The following is a 16551-nucleotide window of genomic DNA, read 5'->3' as shown; positions in this document are numbered from 1 at the left end:
ATTAAAGACTAGCAGCAATTACCCGTGGCAGCACAAGGGGTATAGGAGTCATTTTTCTTTATCAAGGTGTGTGTGGGTGGAGGGGTGACATTCTTGTTTTTACAGCTAGACTGCCTGCCGTATTCACTCTGAAAGCCAAGCAGTTTATTGATGAAATATATTTGATTTGATTGATTTGATTTATTTTTTCTTCTGCATTCATAACATTCATATACAATACAATTTTCATTACGTAACAAACGTAATATATCGGTAATTGATTTTGGTATGAATCATAAAAAAAAAATACAGAATAAAAAAGTCATTCTAAACAAATATGATCTACTACCAACAAAGAAAATTTAACATTGACAGTTTGCAGGAAAAGGATTGTCATTATAAGCAGATTGCTTGAAAAAAATGACAACCCCGAAATAAAACTCATTAAATTAATACTTATAAAGCAGAATGGAAATGTTATTTTGTTCATAATTTTATTATGATGAAGATGAATGATGATGATGGTGATAATGGTGAAAATGAAGGCCATGATGGAGATGGTCATGGGAGAGTATCTGGTGATGATTAAATCACAGGAAAAGTGATTTAATGATTAAGTGAAAACACAGAAAACTTTAATATTTTAAATATCCTGACAATAAGGCGCTGAAAATATACTTGGTATATTATTATTACCCCGGCTGTAGCTGACCATATAGGCGCTAAAGCATTCAAGGAATAAATCCTACCGGGTACCCATTCACCTCACCTGGGTCGAGTGCAGCACAATGTGGATAAATTTCTTGCCGAAGGAAATTACGCCATGGCTGGGATTCGAACCCACGACCCTCTGTTTCAAAGTCCGAAGACTAATCCACTGGGCCACAACGCTCCATGGGTTTGTGTGTGCTAAATACTGCGAATCATTACAAATTCGAATAGCTTTTTCTGTAATAGATATATTGTATTAATTTTAGTTTTTGCACAGGTTGCCCAAACTATATTGCAGTACGATATACAGGGTAAAATTAATGAATTGTATAGTGTAACAAGGGTAGTTTGTGAAATAATGTTTTTCATTTTGTAAAGTACACTGACGTTTCTCGATATACTTATGCAACGTATGTGTTCGTTCCAATTTAAATTTTCATGTATTGTAACACCTAAATATTTTGTATCCTTTTTTCTTTTCAGAGGAGTATTGTTTATGATTATATTGTAAGGAAATTCAGCAATATGTGAATTTGTTTGTTTGAAATACATACAGTTTGTTTTATCTATATTATGTGAAAGCTTATTACATTTAAACCATATAGATAGTTTTGGCAATTCACGGTTAATTGGATTTGAATCTATTTAAACACTCATAACAGACTTCTCTTTCAATAGATAGGTTCAATTAGGTTAAGCATCTAGGGTTGAACTGGAGGAAGAACTTCAATAATCATTACAGAGTGAAATCCAAATCTAACTATAAAATAGACAAATGTATTAGAACACGGTGTATTCAGTCATTCAGTCAAGAGGCAATTATTGTGATATAGAAATGTTATCATTACATGTATTGGGTCAGAAATAAATATGTATTGCACATGTACCTTACAATGTACATGTTTTAGACTGCGGTTGTTTGTACTATTTGAATTAAAGGTTGCTCAATCATACATAAGTACAGCGGGATGTCGAGAAGAAGTGAGAGTGAGAGAAAGGGGGGGGGGGGTGATAACCCACTGGGCAATTTGTTACCGATTACCAATTTTACCGGTTATTACCGGTAATATCACCCGGAAATTTGAGTAACACCAAATATTACCGTTATTACCATGTTATTACCAAAATTATAATTCCTGTTGATACCTGTTACTGTTATCACCCTGATGAAACCTACATTTACCTAGTTACAACAGGGTGATGAGGGGTAATAAGGGTAATGTTGAATGACTTTGATTGGTTATAACATTGCAAACTTTAGTAATAAGAGCAATCTTACAGCAATCCCAGCGAAATTTTCAAAGTCCACAAAATTACTGTTATCACCCTGATGAAACCAACATTTTACCCAGTTACAAACAGGTTGATAAGGGGTAATGGGTAATGTTGAAACGCTTCCATTCCCAGACAGCAAAGTATCTGGATCACATACGGTTCTTATCTGGGATATCTGGGTCCCATATGGGCCCACATGGAACCCAGATGAAAACATATACTTGAACCCACATGGTGCCCAGATAGGACTCAGATGGAAACGAGACCTCCAACCCATGCGGAACCCATTAATATTGGGTAAATGGAGTAATATCAGATGGTAATATCAGGAAAATGCTGGGAATATTAGTTACTCATGAATATTCATTACTACAATAAATGGCCAAAATTTTAGCTAATATAGCTGTAATAATTAATGTGTTTATGTTTATGCAATTATTCCACCCAGAAAATTTTCAGAAAAATGTGTATTTTATATATCATATTAGTCATAATCATGACATTAATTTTAGAAAAATGTTTTAGGGTTGAATAATTGTTAACCATAATTTGTCAAGTGTTGTAAACTCGCTCAATATATAGAAGTAAATGACAGGGTTTGGTGGATAGGTGTAGGATAGGATTAGGATTAGGATGTAGGATTTTAGGATAGGATAAGATGATATGGCTTAGAGTATGGAGTTGTAAAAATGTGCTTCAATTACCCTAATGACACTAATTGTTTTTTTAATGAGCCGACATTAATTGGGTAATATTGGGTAAACAGAGTAATATGAGGTGGTGATATCATTAAAATGCTGGAAATAGTAGTTACATCATACTGAGAAATATTGGGTAAATGGAGTAATATCGGGCAGTAATATCATGAAAATAACTGGAAATATCGGTTACATCATACTGGGTAATATTGGGTAAATGGAGTAATATCGGGTCCGGGTAATAACGGGGAAAGATTGGTCTACTATTTCCCCGTTACTACCCACTGGTGTTACCGTGGTAATAACTATACGTTATTACCTGTTACAACCCGGGTAATATCGGGTAAAATGCCCAGTGGGAAAATGACTGAGACAGAAACAGTGGTGGGAAAATGAGTCAGGCAGACAGTGAGGAAAATGAGAGACAGACAATGGGAGAAAAAAAAAGGTCTTCACCACAAATAAAGGATTTCGTACCAGAAAAAAATTTGACAAGCAAGAAAAAAAAAAGGTTTTCAACCACAAATAAAGGATTTCGTACCAGAAAAAAATTTGACAAGCAAAAAAAAAAAAAAAAAAAACAAGTCTTCAAGACTCGTCAGGGGGGGGGGGCAGGGATATGTCCCTTGCATGTGTTGTGACTCGTCAGGGGGGGCAATCTGCCCCCTCTGCCCCCCCCCCCCCCCGTGGGTACGCTAGTGCACACGGGGAAAATTAATGAGAGAGAGACAGACAGCTAGTCGGAAAATGAATGAGAGAGACAGAGATTGGGGAAAATGAGAGAGACAGTGGGGAAAATGAATGTCAGAGACAGTGGGAAATCAGAGAGAAATGAAGAGAGAGATAGAGAAATTATAAAGAATACAAAAGAGCGAGAGACAAAGTTGTCTGTATCCATTTCCATAAAATCACCTTGTTGTATCCACTCTTTTGTTATTACTGAAAATATCTTTTGAATTCTGAGCAAGTTTTCAGATGAAAATTTCACATCATACCAGTGTGAAACTGGTCTAAATTGACCTCCAACTATTATATCTGAGACCTTAACTATACCTTTCTGAAATATTCAATATCAAAAAAGGTCTTATTATTGAGGCATATACGCTTGTTATTAAAAAATAACTGGGGCCCGTTTCATAAAGCTGTTCGTAAGTTAAGAGCGACTTTAAGAACGACTGGTGATCCTTTCTTGTGGTAGATGATGGTCACCATGACATGTTGGTGATTATCTAGCGCGTAAGAAAGGATCACCAGTCGTTCTTAAAGTCGCTCTTAACTTACGAACAGCTTTATGAAACACCCACCTGATGGGATTACTTTTCCCTCCAAAATGTTTACATTATTTTATCCAATTCGTGCCATGCCTTCAGCATATCTATGTAAAATAATGGTATACCTTTCAAATTCATTTTACTCGTATCATAATTACACAGAAAGAAATTATGATTCGACCACCCCGCAAAGAACAAAAAAATATTCGAAGGTTGCTTTCCAACCCGAACTTTTCCCTCCGTCTAGTAAACGTTTAATCCACATTATTCGTTGTGTCTTAACCATGTTAACAAAGACCTCAGAGTTTTGAGCTCTCGGTCCTCCCAAACAGAATAATCTTGATATAGAACCTTGCGTTTTATTCTATCTCTTTCTCCCCAAATAAAATTGATATTATTTTGTTTTATTTCTTTAAAACGTATTTGTGACTGTCATCAGGGAAGAAACATAATTTAATTTTGAAAATGCATGCATTTTCAAAAGTTTTATATTTTACCATACATCGTAAGATCTCTTTGCCTCCACCAACCAATAAGTCTTTTAATTTTGCTCAAAATTTCCTTATACAGAGTTCAAGTCATCTTTGACTTTACAATCCCCTGCAAAATATACCCCTAAGATTTTAATATGTTGTAACCAATGTCCAAGAACCGGTAAACCAGGTCTATCTCTTTATTCTCCCAACCATAAAAAGTTTGTTTTATCCATATTAACCTTCAATCCACTTAAATTTTAAAAGTCTGAGAATATTTTCTTTACTCTATGGATCGAGTCCATAGCTTTTAAAAACAATGTATAATGTCATCTGCATATAGAACTTGTTCTAATTCCCGTTTCCCAAATCCTATCCCTTTAATATTATCATCTCTCCTAATATAATGAGCTAATAATTCAATCGCTATGATAAATAAATATGGAGAGAGTGGACCCCCCTACCTTACTCCTCTATTAACTTCAAAATATCCCGTGGAATGTCCCCGTTTAACATACTACTAACATTATTATAAAGAGTTTTGACCCAAGATCACAGATTTTTCCCAAACCCGAAATGTTCTAAAGTTTTGAATAAAAGTTTGAGAGCATAGGCGGATTCAGGGGGGCGAGGGGCCCGCCCCCCCCCCCCTATTGGCGGAGCAAAAAAAGGGGGAGAACAAAGGGGAAAAGGGAGGGGAAAGGAGGAGAAAAAAGAAGAGGAGGAAGACGAGTGAATAAAATAAGATGAGGGAAAACTTGGAAAATAAAAACAATCTTTCATGTCACTATTTCCGCTCGCGCTTCGCGCTCGCATTCCTTGATAGGTGATTTACATATATATCTTGCTCAATATGGAGCTTAAAATATCAAGTTTGGACATCAATATACAAAACATATTTCAGCTCGGAAATCGAACTTTCATTATTTTGTTTGATGTACAAATTGATATTTTAAGAGTGCTCTGTAAAAATGTCAGTTTTATGGTCTGAATATCAAAATTTTTGATTTGTCAGGTACCTATTATTTGCATGTATTCCATAAAGTTCTCAAAATATCCCTATTCAGGTCTGATTGTCAAAACGTATCACTACACGCTCGCTATGTATAATTAATTCGTGACAGTTATCAAAACTTTCGGCTCGCGATTTGCGCTCGCATTGATTGTTAAAATATATTAACTAATGCATCCTTTTCATTATTACAAAAGTGCTTGAATTAACCAGTTTTCAGGTCATAATATTACCAGATTTCGCGCTCTCATTTGGCTTATTAGATCAATAAATAAGATATTAATTTAATAGATTGTCCCTTTTTCAGAATGGAATATCGAAAAGTTTTATCTCCGAGTCGCGCTTAGGAAGAGGAATAGGAAGATAGTCATCATTTTGATATGATGACATAATGTCCTTAGAATGTCCCAGTCCTATGTCAAAACTCAAAGTAATAATAATGAAAAATACCAGCTCTTTATTGAGTGCGATCCATATCCACCTCACAAATTTCCTACAAAATGCTTGAAGTATAGAGCTTAAATTGTCCCATTTCTAGATTGGACTATCAAATATCTTAAGCTCGCGCTTCGCGCTCGCTTTATTGATTTTTATGATGAAACATGTATTTAGAATGCCCAGATTCTAGGTCTCAATCTGAAACACGCGCGCATGTTTATTCAGATACGCAGTTTGTTCTATATTAAAAACATTATCCAGTTTCAGATTACAAAATCAAAAATTTCTGCTCTCGCTCTGCGCTCGCATTATTAATGTAGAAAGATCTCCAATTACTAATCCTTTTCAGGATTTACAAAACATGAATAGAGGAATTCAGTGTCACGTTTTTAGGTCTAAATCTCGAATTTTTCCGCTCGCGCTTCGCGCTCGCATCAATTGTTTAGTTATATACCCATCCTGTTCACGATTACGAAAAGTGCTTAGAATTTCCATTCTTTAGGTAGAAATTTGAAAAATTTTCAGCTCGCGCTTCGCGCTCGCATTATTTGATTGTTTAAAATATGTAATATCGTCATGGCTAACTGCAAGCAGTCCTTTAACATGTACCTTTTCGATCAGTTCAAAACGCATATTGAAAATTACTGCTCGCGCTTCGCGCTCGAAGTTATTATTTAGTTGCATACACATCTTGTTCAGGATCACCAATATTTATCAGAATATTCAAATTTTATGACAAAATACATATTAAAAAAAATTAGCTCGCGCTTCGCGCTTGCACTATTTAAATAAGGATTATTATTTATTTATGTTGATTGACAAGAATAAAGCTAAGAAGTGACTATTAGGACTACCCATTCAAAGAAACAACCGAAATCAACTTCGAGCGGCCGATCGGGGAAAATATGGCTGAAAAAATTTCCAGCCCCCCCCCCCCCCTATTGGCGAAGGCTGGATCCGCCCCTGGAGAGATATAATCGAATGCCTTTTCAAAATCCACAGCAATTAAAAAACCTAGAAGTTGATACAAAGACTAAAAACATATCATCAATATTAACCGAACTGCTTCCCCAATATTACGATCTTTGACATAACCCACTTGATCACAATTAATAATATCTCCCAAGATCTCTTTCACCCTTGTCGCTAACACTTTTGACAAAATCTTATAATCTACATTCAAAAGAGTTATCGGCCTGTAGTTTTTCATGTACAAAGGATTTTTACCTTCTTTTTCAATTAGAGTAATTACCCCCTGTCTCTGCGAATTTGACATTTTAACTTCAAAACCCTCATTGAAAGCTTCAACTATGATCTTCCCTAACTAAAAGTGGCCAAATGCGGTAAAACCATCATTGCCAGGCGATTTATTCCATTTCATTTCCTTTAAAGCCTGAAAACATTCTTCATGTGTTATCGGATATTCACATAACTCTCTATCGTCTTTACTCAATTTGGATAAATCATTAAAAAACATATTTTCAATATCATCACGAGTTTCAAGATTTTTACCTTGCATGTAATTTTTTTTTTATAAAACTCCCGAATGATTTTTATAATACCTTAGCAATCTCGCACCATTTCCTGATTTTCATTTATAAATCTCCTTAATCGCGCTCCTCCTTTTATTGGATTTAAGTAATTGTTCAAAGAACTGTGAATTTCTTTCTCCTTCTTCAGACCATTAGGCTCTTGAACGGACCTTTAGACCTTGACGAGAATAGTCGAAAAGTTTATCTAGTTCCTCTTTTTTTGTAATTCAAATTCCTTTTGGATGTCAATATGAAAAGTGATCGTCAAGCGATATTCTAAATCTTTAATTTCTTTTTGTAATTTTTCAATGTGAATTTTCTGAGTTTTGCTCTTTCACGGGAAAATGCCATTCATGTATTCTCTTAATTTCATTTTCATAAATTCCCAAAATTTAATTTCGCTTGTTATTTATTCCCGCCACACTGTAAAAAATGAAGTGCTAATTCAGCAATTACAGTGCTTGTATAGTGACTGCACTACGAGTGCTAATTTTCTAGTTAAAATTTGAACTAGAAAATCAGCACTCGTAGTGCAGTCACTATACAAGCACTATAAGTGATAAATTAGCACTTCGTTTTTTACAGTGCATATTCTTTCTATTTCAGAAATCTTCATCCTTACACCATAGAGCTATAATTAGCTCTATGCTTACACCGTCTACAAGATCCTTATCATAGTGTGGAGAGTAGTAATTAAACAGCGCCATCTCGCGCTGCATACGGTATATCATGTTTTCAATATTTACCTTTTTATCCGTCGAAGTGTCCGTCTTGTTAGAATTTTGCGAAATTACAAATAATGGCAGAAGTCACTGCAAGTTCAGAAGGGTTATTTTCTGTCGAAGAATGTGTCAGGCCTGCTGCATCTGAATATGCCAGCTATTTTGAAATAGAGCAAAAGAAACAGGTGAGAACTACTGTAAGTTTTGTTGGTCAAGTCTGTCTCAAAACCGAGTGCGAGTCGTGCCGAAGCTCAGGCGTCAAGCGACAGAACCTCGGGCCGGCATCGCGTAACACGTGTAACTTTTTAGAGAGCTGGCAGCCGTCAGTTTCAGGCGCGGATCCAGGGGGGCTCAAATGGGAGATTGTCTCCCCTATTGGAGAGAGTTTCCCATATTGGCTGTGCGCCTCTACTGCTTACCTTGATTATAATTTATATGGATGATGATCTATCGTGACACAGAATCCTGACTTTGAGGCACAAACTGGACTCTCAAAAAAAGGAAAAGTTACCTCCATGTCGCGTTCGTTCTTGGTATTGGTCGGCCATTTTGTTTTCAATTTTGAAAGGAGAATGAACGAGACAGAACTTTTCCTTTTTTTGAGGGTCCACTTTGTGCCTCGATGTCAGGATTCTGTGTCACGATAGACCTTCATCCATATAATGAGGTAAGACTAAGAGCATAATTTATTTTTCCCCTTTTATTTTGGATGCTATTGTGACCCCATTCTATCCCATTTTTGAGAGAACTCTCTCACAACCAATATAACAGAGACCAAAGCTTTTGGTCTAGGGGCGGCGCTGATCTAAAGCATTTTGGAGTTATATTTGCTTTAATTTCATATCCTATAATAGTATGAACTTATTTTAGAAATTGAGGCACAGGAAGTACTTTTTTTTTGCATGATAAATCGAGTGCTTAGCTTTAGGACCCCTTCTACATCGGGCGGCAAAATCAAGAGGTGTTCGGAAAACACAGCAGGATTTTCGTATTAGTGAGTTTTGTGATATTTCCTTCTTGGTTAATGATCTTAAGAATGTTTGCCACAAATAAGTGAAAGATAATTTGTTTAAATATTAAAATTGGCATAGTTTTTATCGTTTGTAAACGAAGTGTGTAGCTTTTAAAGGAGAATGAAACCCTTGAAACCAGCTGAATCCATATCAAAGAGAAAAATCAAAGAAACATATTGTTGAAAGTTTGAGGAAGATTGAATGAATAATAAGAAAGTTATGAGCATTCGAATATTGAGATCACTAGTGCCATGTAGATCCTCCCAACGGCAATGCGACCAAGATCTGTGATATCACACACGTACAACTCCCTCATTACTTTAGTACTTATTTCACTTATATTATCACTTTTATAGAGTCTATCACAAGGTGAGGTGTTTTCTTTATGAGATGACAAGTACAGAGGTTTCACAACATTATATCATTGATGAATCGTTTGTCATATGATTAGAATGAGCAAAAAGAGATGTTTTGGGGTATATTTTCAGTGTCCAAATGGGAGAGTTGTACGTGTGTGACATCACAGATCTTGGTCGCATTGCCAATGGGAGGATCTCCATAGCATTAGTGATCTCGACATTCAAATGCTCATAACTCTTATTGCTAGTCCTATTTTACTCAAAGTTTTGTTGATCTTATTCTTTGATTTTTCTGCTTTCACAAAAGCTAACTTGCTCCAAGAGTTTCATTCTCCTTTAAGTTCCCCCCATCATACATGCAGGTGTCCGGAGAGAATTGGTGCGCATGCGTAGCCGATTGTGCTCGTACGAGACTCCACGCTGAATAGGTTTGGACTTTCTAATGTCAATGACAAGTTTGGAATGCTAAGTAATTGGCGTTAGTGTAGTTTCGCACAAGCCGATCTGGCGATGCTAGGAAACTATTTTCACCTCAAATTTTGTCAGAAGTATAATCGATCCTTGACCTGAATTTCAGCCACATCAGGCATCGGGAACGGCTGTATTTCGGCTTCGATCTCAATGTCATAGTTTGAATCCTCATCCGACTTACATCTCGTGCAACGGTTTGCTATCACTGTCGTTTTGATATTGAATGAAATGTAGTGTATGCGCAATTCCTAACCAATAGATGCAAAGAAGTCGCCAAAGAGACTTTATATCGTTCAGTAAGTGAAATAGAACAATTTGATTGTATTTTAGATATTGTAAAATTTATCAATTTCGCGCAATTCCTGTGCACGGCGGCATGTAATGCTCCTATAAGTGCACGGAGCCAGGGATTGTGCCCCAATCATGTGCATATACATACCTGTATAAAACAGTAAAAAAAATTTGCCCCCGAGATTTCTACTTTCCCTGCAAAAGACCTAGCTAGATCTTTGAATCATGTAAATGGGCTAGATCTTCATTTTCGAAGTTTATACAATATTGATTATATTTTTTAAAACAATATAAATGATGAAAAAAACGCAAAAATTTATTATGAGAAGATGAGATTTCACTTACGGAAGTTTACGTGGCCATCTTGTCCTCTTTGTAAGTAGCTAAGCTACGAGACGCATATAGAGGGCGGCAGATGTCTGAAGCATAAAGCTTAGCAATTGACCATGGAGCTGATTTTTACAATTGATCATTCACAATAATCGGTAAAATCAATCATAGAATATGCCTCAGTGATCATTCGCTAACTATTATGTTACAGGGCCCCGGTATGACTTTAAAAAATTGCATTAGGAGCAATTTTATCTTCTTTTTTTTAGTTAATTCATACTTTATACATTATCTTACTTTCATCCTGCCTGTAGAGCCAACATTTAGAAGAAGAAATTGAAGAAATGCTGACCAAACTTGATGAGTTTTGTGCAGTTGTGGACATGGTGAGTAGACCTACATGTAGGCCCTTTTCACACATGAATCTTGAATCATCATGGTATTGATGATTGCAATTTGTCTTAAGAATCATCAAACCTTTCACACGCTCACTCGAAAATTGTGATTTGAATTTGAATTCCCAAGCGAATGCGGTATATGTCCTTGGTGACTTGTCAATCAAAGCACTGCATCGATAATGAGTGTATGGCAATAGTATTATCTACGAAAGTGCTTGAAAGGACACATAAGCTCCCCCCCCCCCCCAAAAAAAAAAGATGTTTTGGAGGACAAGCCTTTCACACGTAAAGTTTGTACCGTAATTTGAGTGAAACTTAACTGGAAATAAGAACTGGAGTAGAATTGGAAATTGGGATTGTGATAAGCCTTTGTGATTCTAGTTTGGTTTCACACGTGCTAAGAATTTGTCATTAGCCTTGTTTTTCACTGGAATCATCATTCAAATTACGATTATTTTTTACCGTGTGAAAGGGCGGCTACTTAAATGGGAACTGAATTTAAAGAAGTATGAAATTCTAGGAACAAGTTAGCTCGTGTGAAAACAAAGCAATCAAAGTTTGAGAATAATAAGACAATTATTTAAGCATTTGAATGTTGAGATTACTAGTGTTGTGGATATCCTCCCATTGGCAATGCAGCCATTCACAAGATGTTGATGCCACACCTGTGCAACTCCCCCATTACTATCTTACATTGGCTCCCTGTAAAACAACGTAATATATTCAAGATTTTGTTGTTAACTTTCCACTGTGTCCATGGCTCTTCTTCCCAGTACCTCATTTCACTGATCAAAAGTTATACCCAATCAAGATCCTTACGTTCCTCCTCTTCCAGTTCTCTCGTTACCCCCAAAGTTTCCAAAACCTGGGGGGAACGATCTTTTCAAGTTATGGAATAGCCTCCCTGAAAACATTAAACAGTGCTTGACCTCTGAAACTTTCAAACAATATCTTAAAACATTTCTCTTCAATTCTTCTTAATTTCCTTTATAATTTTCTAAAAAGGGCCGTGAGCATTCTACAGAGTGAATTCGGCGCGATATAAGTCTAATTATTATTATTATTATTATCTTACATATTTTACTTCAAATAAATTCTCACTTTTATCAAGCCCATCAGTAGATTGATCAGGTGTTCTTTTCATGGGAGGATGTATGAAATAGAGGTTAGAACTTCAACCTTAACCCTTTGAACCCTGAATTAATTGGAATGATCATGACCCTCACCCTGAATTATTTGCAGATGTCAAACTAATCGGCAAAATGAAGGAATGCATGACATTTGAAATAAATGATCTCCTATTCTCATGATTCTAGCCCAGCCATTACTGCAGCACCTTTACTCTGCCAGTACCCCGCCGGACCTGGCCAATGTATAGCTTCCCGTACAAACGATAATCTCAAGTTTTGTCTCAAAATCACTGCTTTGAGTGACAGAAGTAAACTTCGAAAATAGCTTATGCATAGTCTGTATATGACTCGCCGTCAGGTTTTAATAGTCATGGAAAATCCTGGAAAAATTTGTGGTCAGGGAAAAGTCAGGGAATTTGGAAAATTTTTGTAAAGTCATTGAAATGCATTTACCTCCTGGCTATGGCAGCTTTCCAGTTTGTCGTGTCTCGCAACTCTCATACTCTGTGAACATACTCTGCTATTATAATTGGTGTTCATGATTGCCATTTTTCCCAGTTTTGTGACATACCAAATTTCTCCCGGGACATCACGGGAAGTCATGGAATTCTGTTTTCAAATTTCTGTGGGAACCCTGGCAGTGTATTATTTCACAAGCCTCCTTGGTAGGGTAGTATATTTGGGTAATTTTTTATGCTAAAACCTTATGAATGAAAGCCAATCATCGACAAAATAATAAACTGAAGTTTTTGACTAAATATCTCTAAATTGATATCATTTTGACAGGTCACCTGATATCTAAAACCCTTGCTTTTCCAATCACATGACTTAAAGCCGGTATTCTGGCATTTCGGGTATATGTGTGTTCATAGTTAAGGCGGTATTCCGGCTTTTCAGGTTCAAAGGGTTAATTTCATTCAGATTAATTAGGAGAGCTTACAGTGTTGTGTCATCTATGGCTTAGAACTGAATACCTGGTACCTTTTTTATGAAATATTGTTAGAATAACAAATATCTTATTTCTAAGTATACTATCAACCAATCAAATTTAATGATTTCTGTAGCTTTAAACTGTTATTGAATGAAAAAAAAGTTTTGTGAAACAGGCCCTTGCTGTACTCAAGTTGGCTGTATTTCTAATTTGTTTATTTTTTAGGTAAGAACAGACTCCTCCCTTGCCTTGAACAGAAGTCTTCCAGAAATTCAAACCAAAGCCAAGAACATGGAGAAAATATTTACACGGATTGATCAGCTGGAGGTAAATAAAAATTAGAGGGGATTAAGAAAGAAAATGGGGATTCGTATGAATTTGACACTGAAGAGACCTATGATTTGCCATGTGAATTGGGATGATGGAATGAAGAGAATTTTAGGAGAATGAAAGACTTTGATTGGGAATTGAAAGATGAGGGATAGACAGATGAGAGAGGAAAGTAACCTTCTTGAGATTAAGGCTAACGGTAAATTGCCAATACGTCGACTACCAATTCGTCCACTCACCACATGGTCTACCTTCACTTTATAGTCTAATGCCATTCCGTCCATCAACATTTCGTCCAACAACCATTTGGTCCAATCATCACCTCGTCTAATCACCAGTTGATCTATGACCATTTCGTCTCGTAACCAGTTGGTCTAATATTTGTTTTCATTTTCATTAATTTTGCCCAATTAACACTTAGTCTAATTAGACCAAATGGTATATGGACTAAAGGGGTGTTGCAAGAAAATATTTGCGATCAATTGCAAATATTCTGTTGCAATTTTACAATTGCTAGATCAACGTTAGTTATTGCAAATCAGATTAAACTCCTTGTTTTATGGAGCAAATTAGCAATCAATCACTAATTTGCAATTAATTGCAAGACATTATGATTGATTTAGGGACCAAAAATACACTTGCCATTGATCGCAAGTTTCTTGCAACACCCCATTAATGTGGATATTGGACCAACTGATGGTAGACCGAATGAGAGTAGACGAGTTGGCAATTGCACGGATTGGCATTAGACCAAATGAAAATTAACCAAGGCTAGGGGGGTGTTGCAAGAAAATGTTTGCAATCAATTGCAAATTATCTGTTGCAATTTTACAATTGATAGATCAATTTTTGACTGTAGCAATGTAGAATACACTCCTTGTATCAAGAAGCAGATTAGCAATCAATCGCAAATTTGCAATTGATTTCAAGACTTACAATTGATTTAGGGACTGAAAACAGACTTGCGATTGATCGCAAGTTTCTTGCAATGCCCCATAAGGCTGGTATGCAGAAGTATTGATTTCGTAAGTATTTTACTTAGCTTGTACTTATACTGTATGTATCCACCTGTGCGCAGGATATATGACTGCACATATGTACGTTTGTAAACTGCCTAGACGTTGAGTCTTGGAACATTGTGTGCGGGCATGCCAGAATCAGATGCTCAGAAATGTCAAGTATTAAGTGGTATATAAATGTAGCTATTGTTATTTGTTAACATAATGGTGTTAGCCTTACTGGAACTTAGACAAAATGGTAAATGGTCTAAAAATAAAAGGCAATTAGACCAAACGGTTAGTCGTCGAGCTGGTTGTAAATGAACTGGAATTACAGACCTGCCAACCAGTACGTTTTAGCCGTATTTAGTACGTTTTTGCCACCAAAATACGGCAGTACATTTTTTCTTTGAAAAATATGTTTTTTGTATAAAAAAAAACTTACTAAATCGTAATTTATTGAGAAAAATAATCTCTACATGTCTCTATTTCATAAAACGTACACAAATATGGTTAATAGATCAATGTAATTTCAGGTAACTTTTTTTTTTCAATCATTTTGTTAAAACCAGTGTGAAGATACTGTATATATACACATGTTTTAATGTTTTTTTCATCTGCAAGAGCAGTGCGCATTTTAGCTTGCATGCAGCTTGAGCGCCGCGATGAGCGAGCGCGCCAAGCATTTTATTATGAAATGCACTTTTTTGGGGAAAAATACATTTTTTTTTTACACAGAATACAGTTTTTCATTCCCAGAGGTTGGCAGGTCTGGAATGAGACCATGTAGGATGAGTCCATGGCAAGTAGACCAATCATCAGTTTACATGTCTGGCTGATGTGGCGTCGGTAAAGCTGTGAAAACTGTCTGTAATAAGAGTTGTTAAAGCAGAACAGACATAGCTCTTTATCACCTCTGTGGCCATTGCTGAATCCTCCATGTCACAGACCAAATAACCCAGTTCGTAGTTCCACTCTGCGCATGATCAGAGGAAGGTCATTGGTGCTAAAGTGACACGGTGGTTTAAAAAATCTAATGAGATAAGCACCAACTTTGATGTCTTGATTATTCATATATTCTTTTAAATTGTGTTTTTCATTTACATTCACAAAAAAAAACAATGCGTCCACAAATGACTGGTATATTTCACAGTTTGCCGAGTACATTGTACAACATACTCTAATATGCATTCATAGTAGAAATGCAAAAAATACCTTCATAGAGTTTTCATTGATGTGCTATTATAGTCACCTGGTCTATTCAATTTCTTCATCCTGCTATGTAAGGCTTGCTTACGTAATATCTTGCTTTGAAATCTGCCTATCATAATGAAAGAAATGAAAGGTCATTTGACCAAAATTGTCCATGAAGTAACTACGAACTGGTCTATTAGCTGCTCATGAGATATACTTTTTTTTTTGCAAACTGTTTTTATGTTGCAGGAATTTGTATCCATTGTAAGAAAGAATGTTGATGCCTACGAGGAACTTGTCAACACTGCAGAGAAAGATCTTGGGACTCTTAATTCCATCAAGTCGCTATTCAGCTCATTACCACTCTTTTCAGTAAGTCATTAGAGAGCTTACTGTAGGCAGGCAAGGGTCAGGGATGGGGGATGGTGGGGGGGGGGGAGCAGGAGGTGAGGGCACACCCTGTAAAATGTCTAAATCTCGTTAATGTTGGACTGATGACATTTTTTTTTGCTTAATCCTCAATTCTGGACCGGGCGTTAAAAGTACAACTCTGGATTCACTTCTGTTACGGGTATAAAGCTAAAGGGGTAATTCAACCTGACGATAAGTTGGTTTTTAGTAAAAGGAAAATTAACGAAATATATTGGTAAAGGTTTGATGGAGATCTGTCAAAGAATACAGAGTTATGGATTGTTAAAATTTGTGATGTTTTTCTTTTTAATGCTATTTTCTAAAAAAATTAAAAGTGATTTGATTTGTGCAGGATATATGATGAGACATGTTGTTTCATACCCAGTACTGTAAGAAATACATTTTTATTTATCATGTTCCATCCATAAAGATTAATGCTTCAGAGTAAAAGCAATGGACTCTAATCAAGATGAATGCTTCAGAGTAAAAGCAATGGACTCTAATCAAAATGAATCGCAAGTCCTTGCAATTATAGTTTAATTATGAGAAACCAAAGCAGTAATGACCATTTAACTGTTTGCTAT

The 16551-nt window shown here is 36.1% G+C and overlaps 1 protein-coding gene across 2 annotated transcripts in view; it reads left to right on the top strand.

Annotated features, from left to right (window-relative positions):
• The first annotated feature begins 8110 nt into the window (after positions 1 to 8110).
• LOC129262655 (biogenesis of lysosome-related organelles complex 1 subunit 4-like) overlaps positions 8111 to 16551 on the top strand; it is a 36267-nt gene continuing 27826 nt past the window's right edge. Inside the window, exons 1-4 of one of the 2 annotated variants that reach the window (XM_064102703.1) lie at positions 8111 to 8296; positions 10890 to 10961; positions 13260 to 13361; positions 15806 to 15928. In XM_064102703.1, coding sequence (XP_063958773.1) covers positions 8189 to 8296; positions 10890 to 10961; positions 13260 to 13361; positions 15806 to 15928 — 405 coding nt within the window. In that variant the 5' untranslated portion in view covers positions 8111 to 8188. The remainder of the gene's footprint in view (positions 8297 to 10889; positions 10962 to 13259; positions 13362 to 15805; positions 15929 to 16551) is intronic. The other variant, XM_064102698.1, reaches the window with a different exon arrangement.

The sequence above is a fragment of the Lytechinus pictus genome, chromosome 1, assembly GCF_037042905.1.
Source record: "Lytechinus pictus isolate F3 Inbred chromosome 1, Lp3.0, whole genome shotgun sequence".
NCBI classification, from domain to species: Eukaryota; Metazoa; Echinodermata; class Echinoidea; order Temnopleuroida; family Toxopneustidae; genus Lytechinus; species Lytechinus pictus.
The sequence above is the reverse complement of the archived record's forward strand: the minus strand, read 5'-3'. Positions and strand labels throughout refer to the sequence as shown.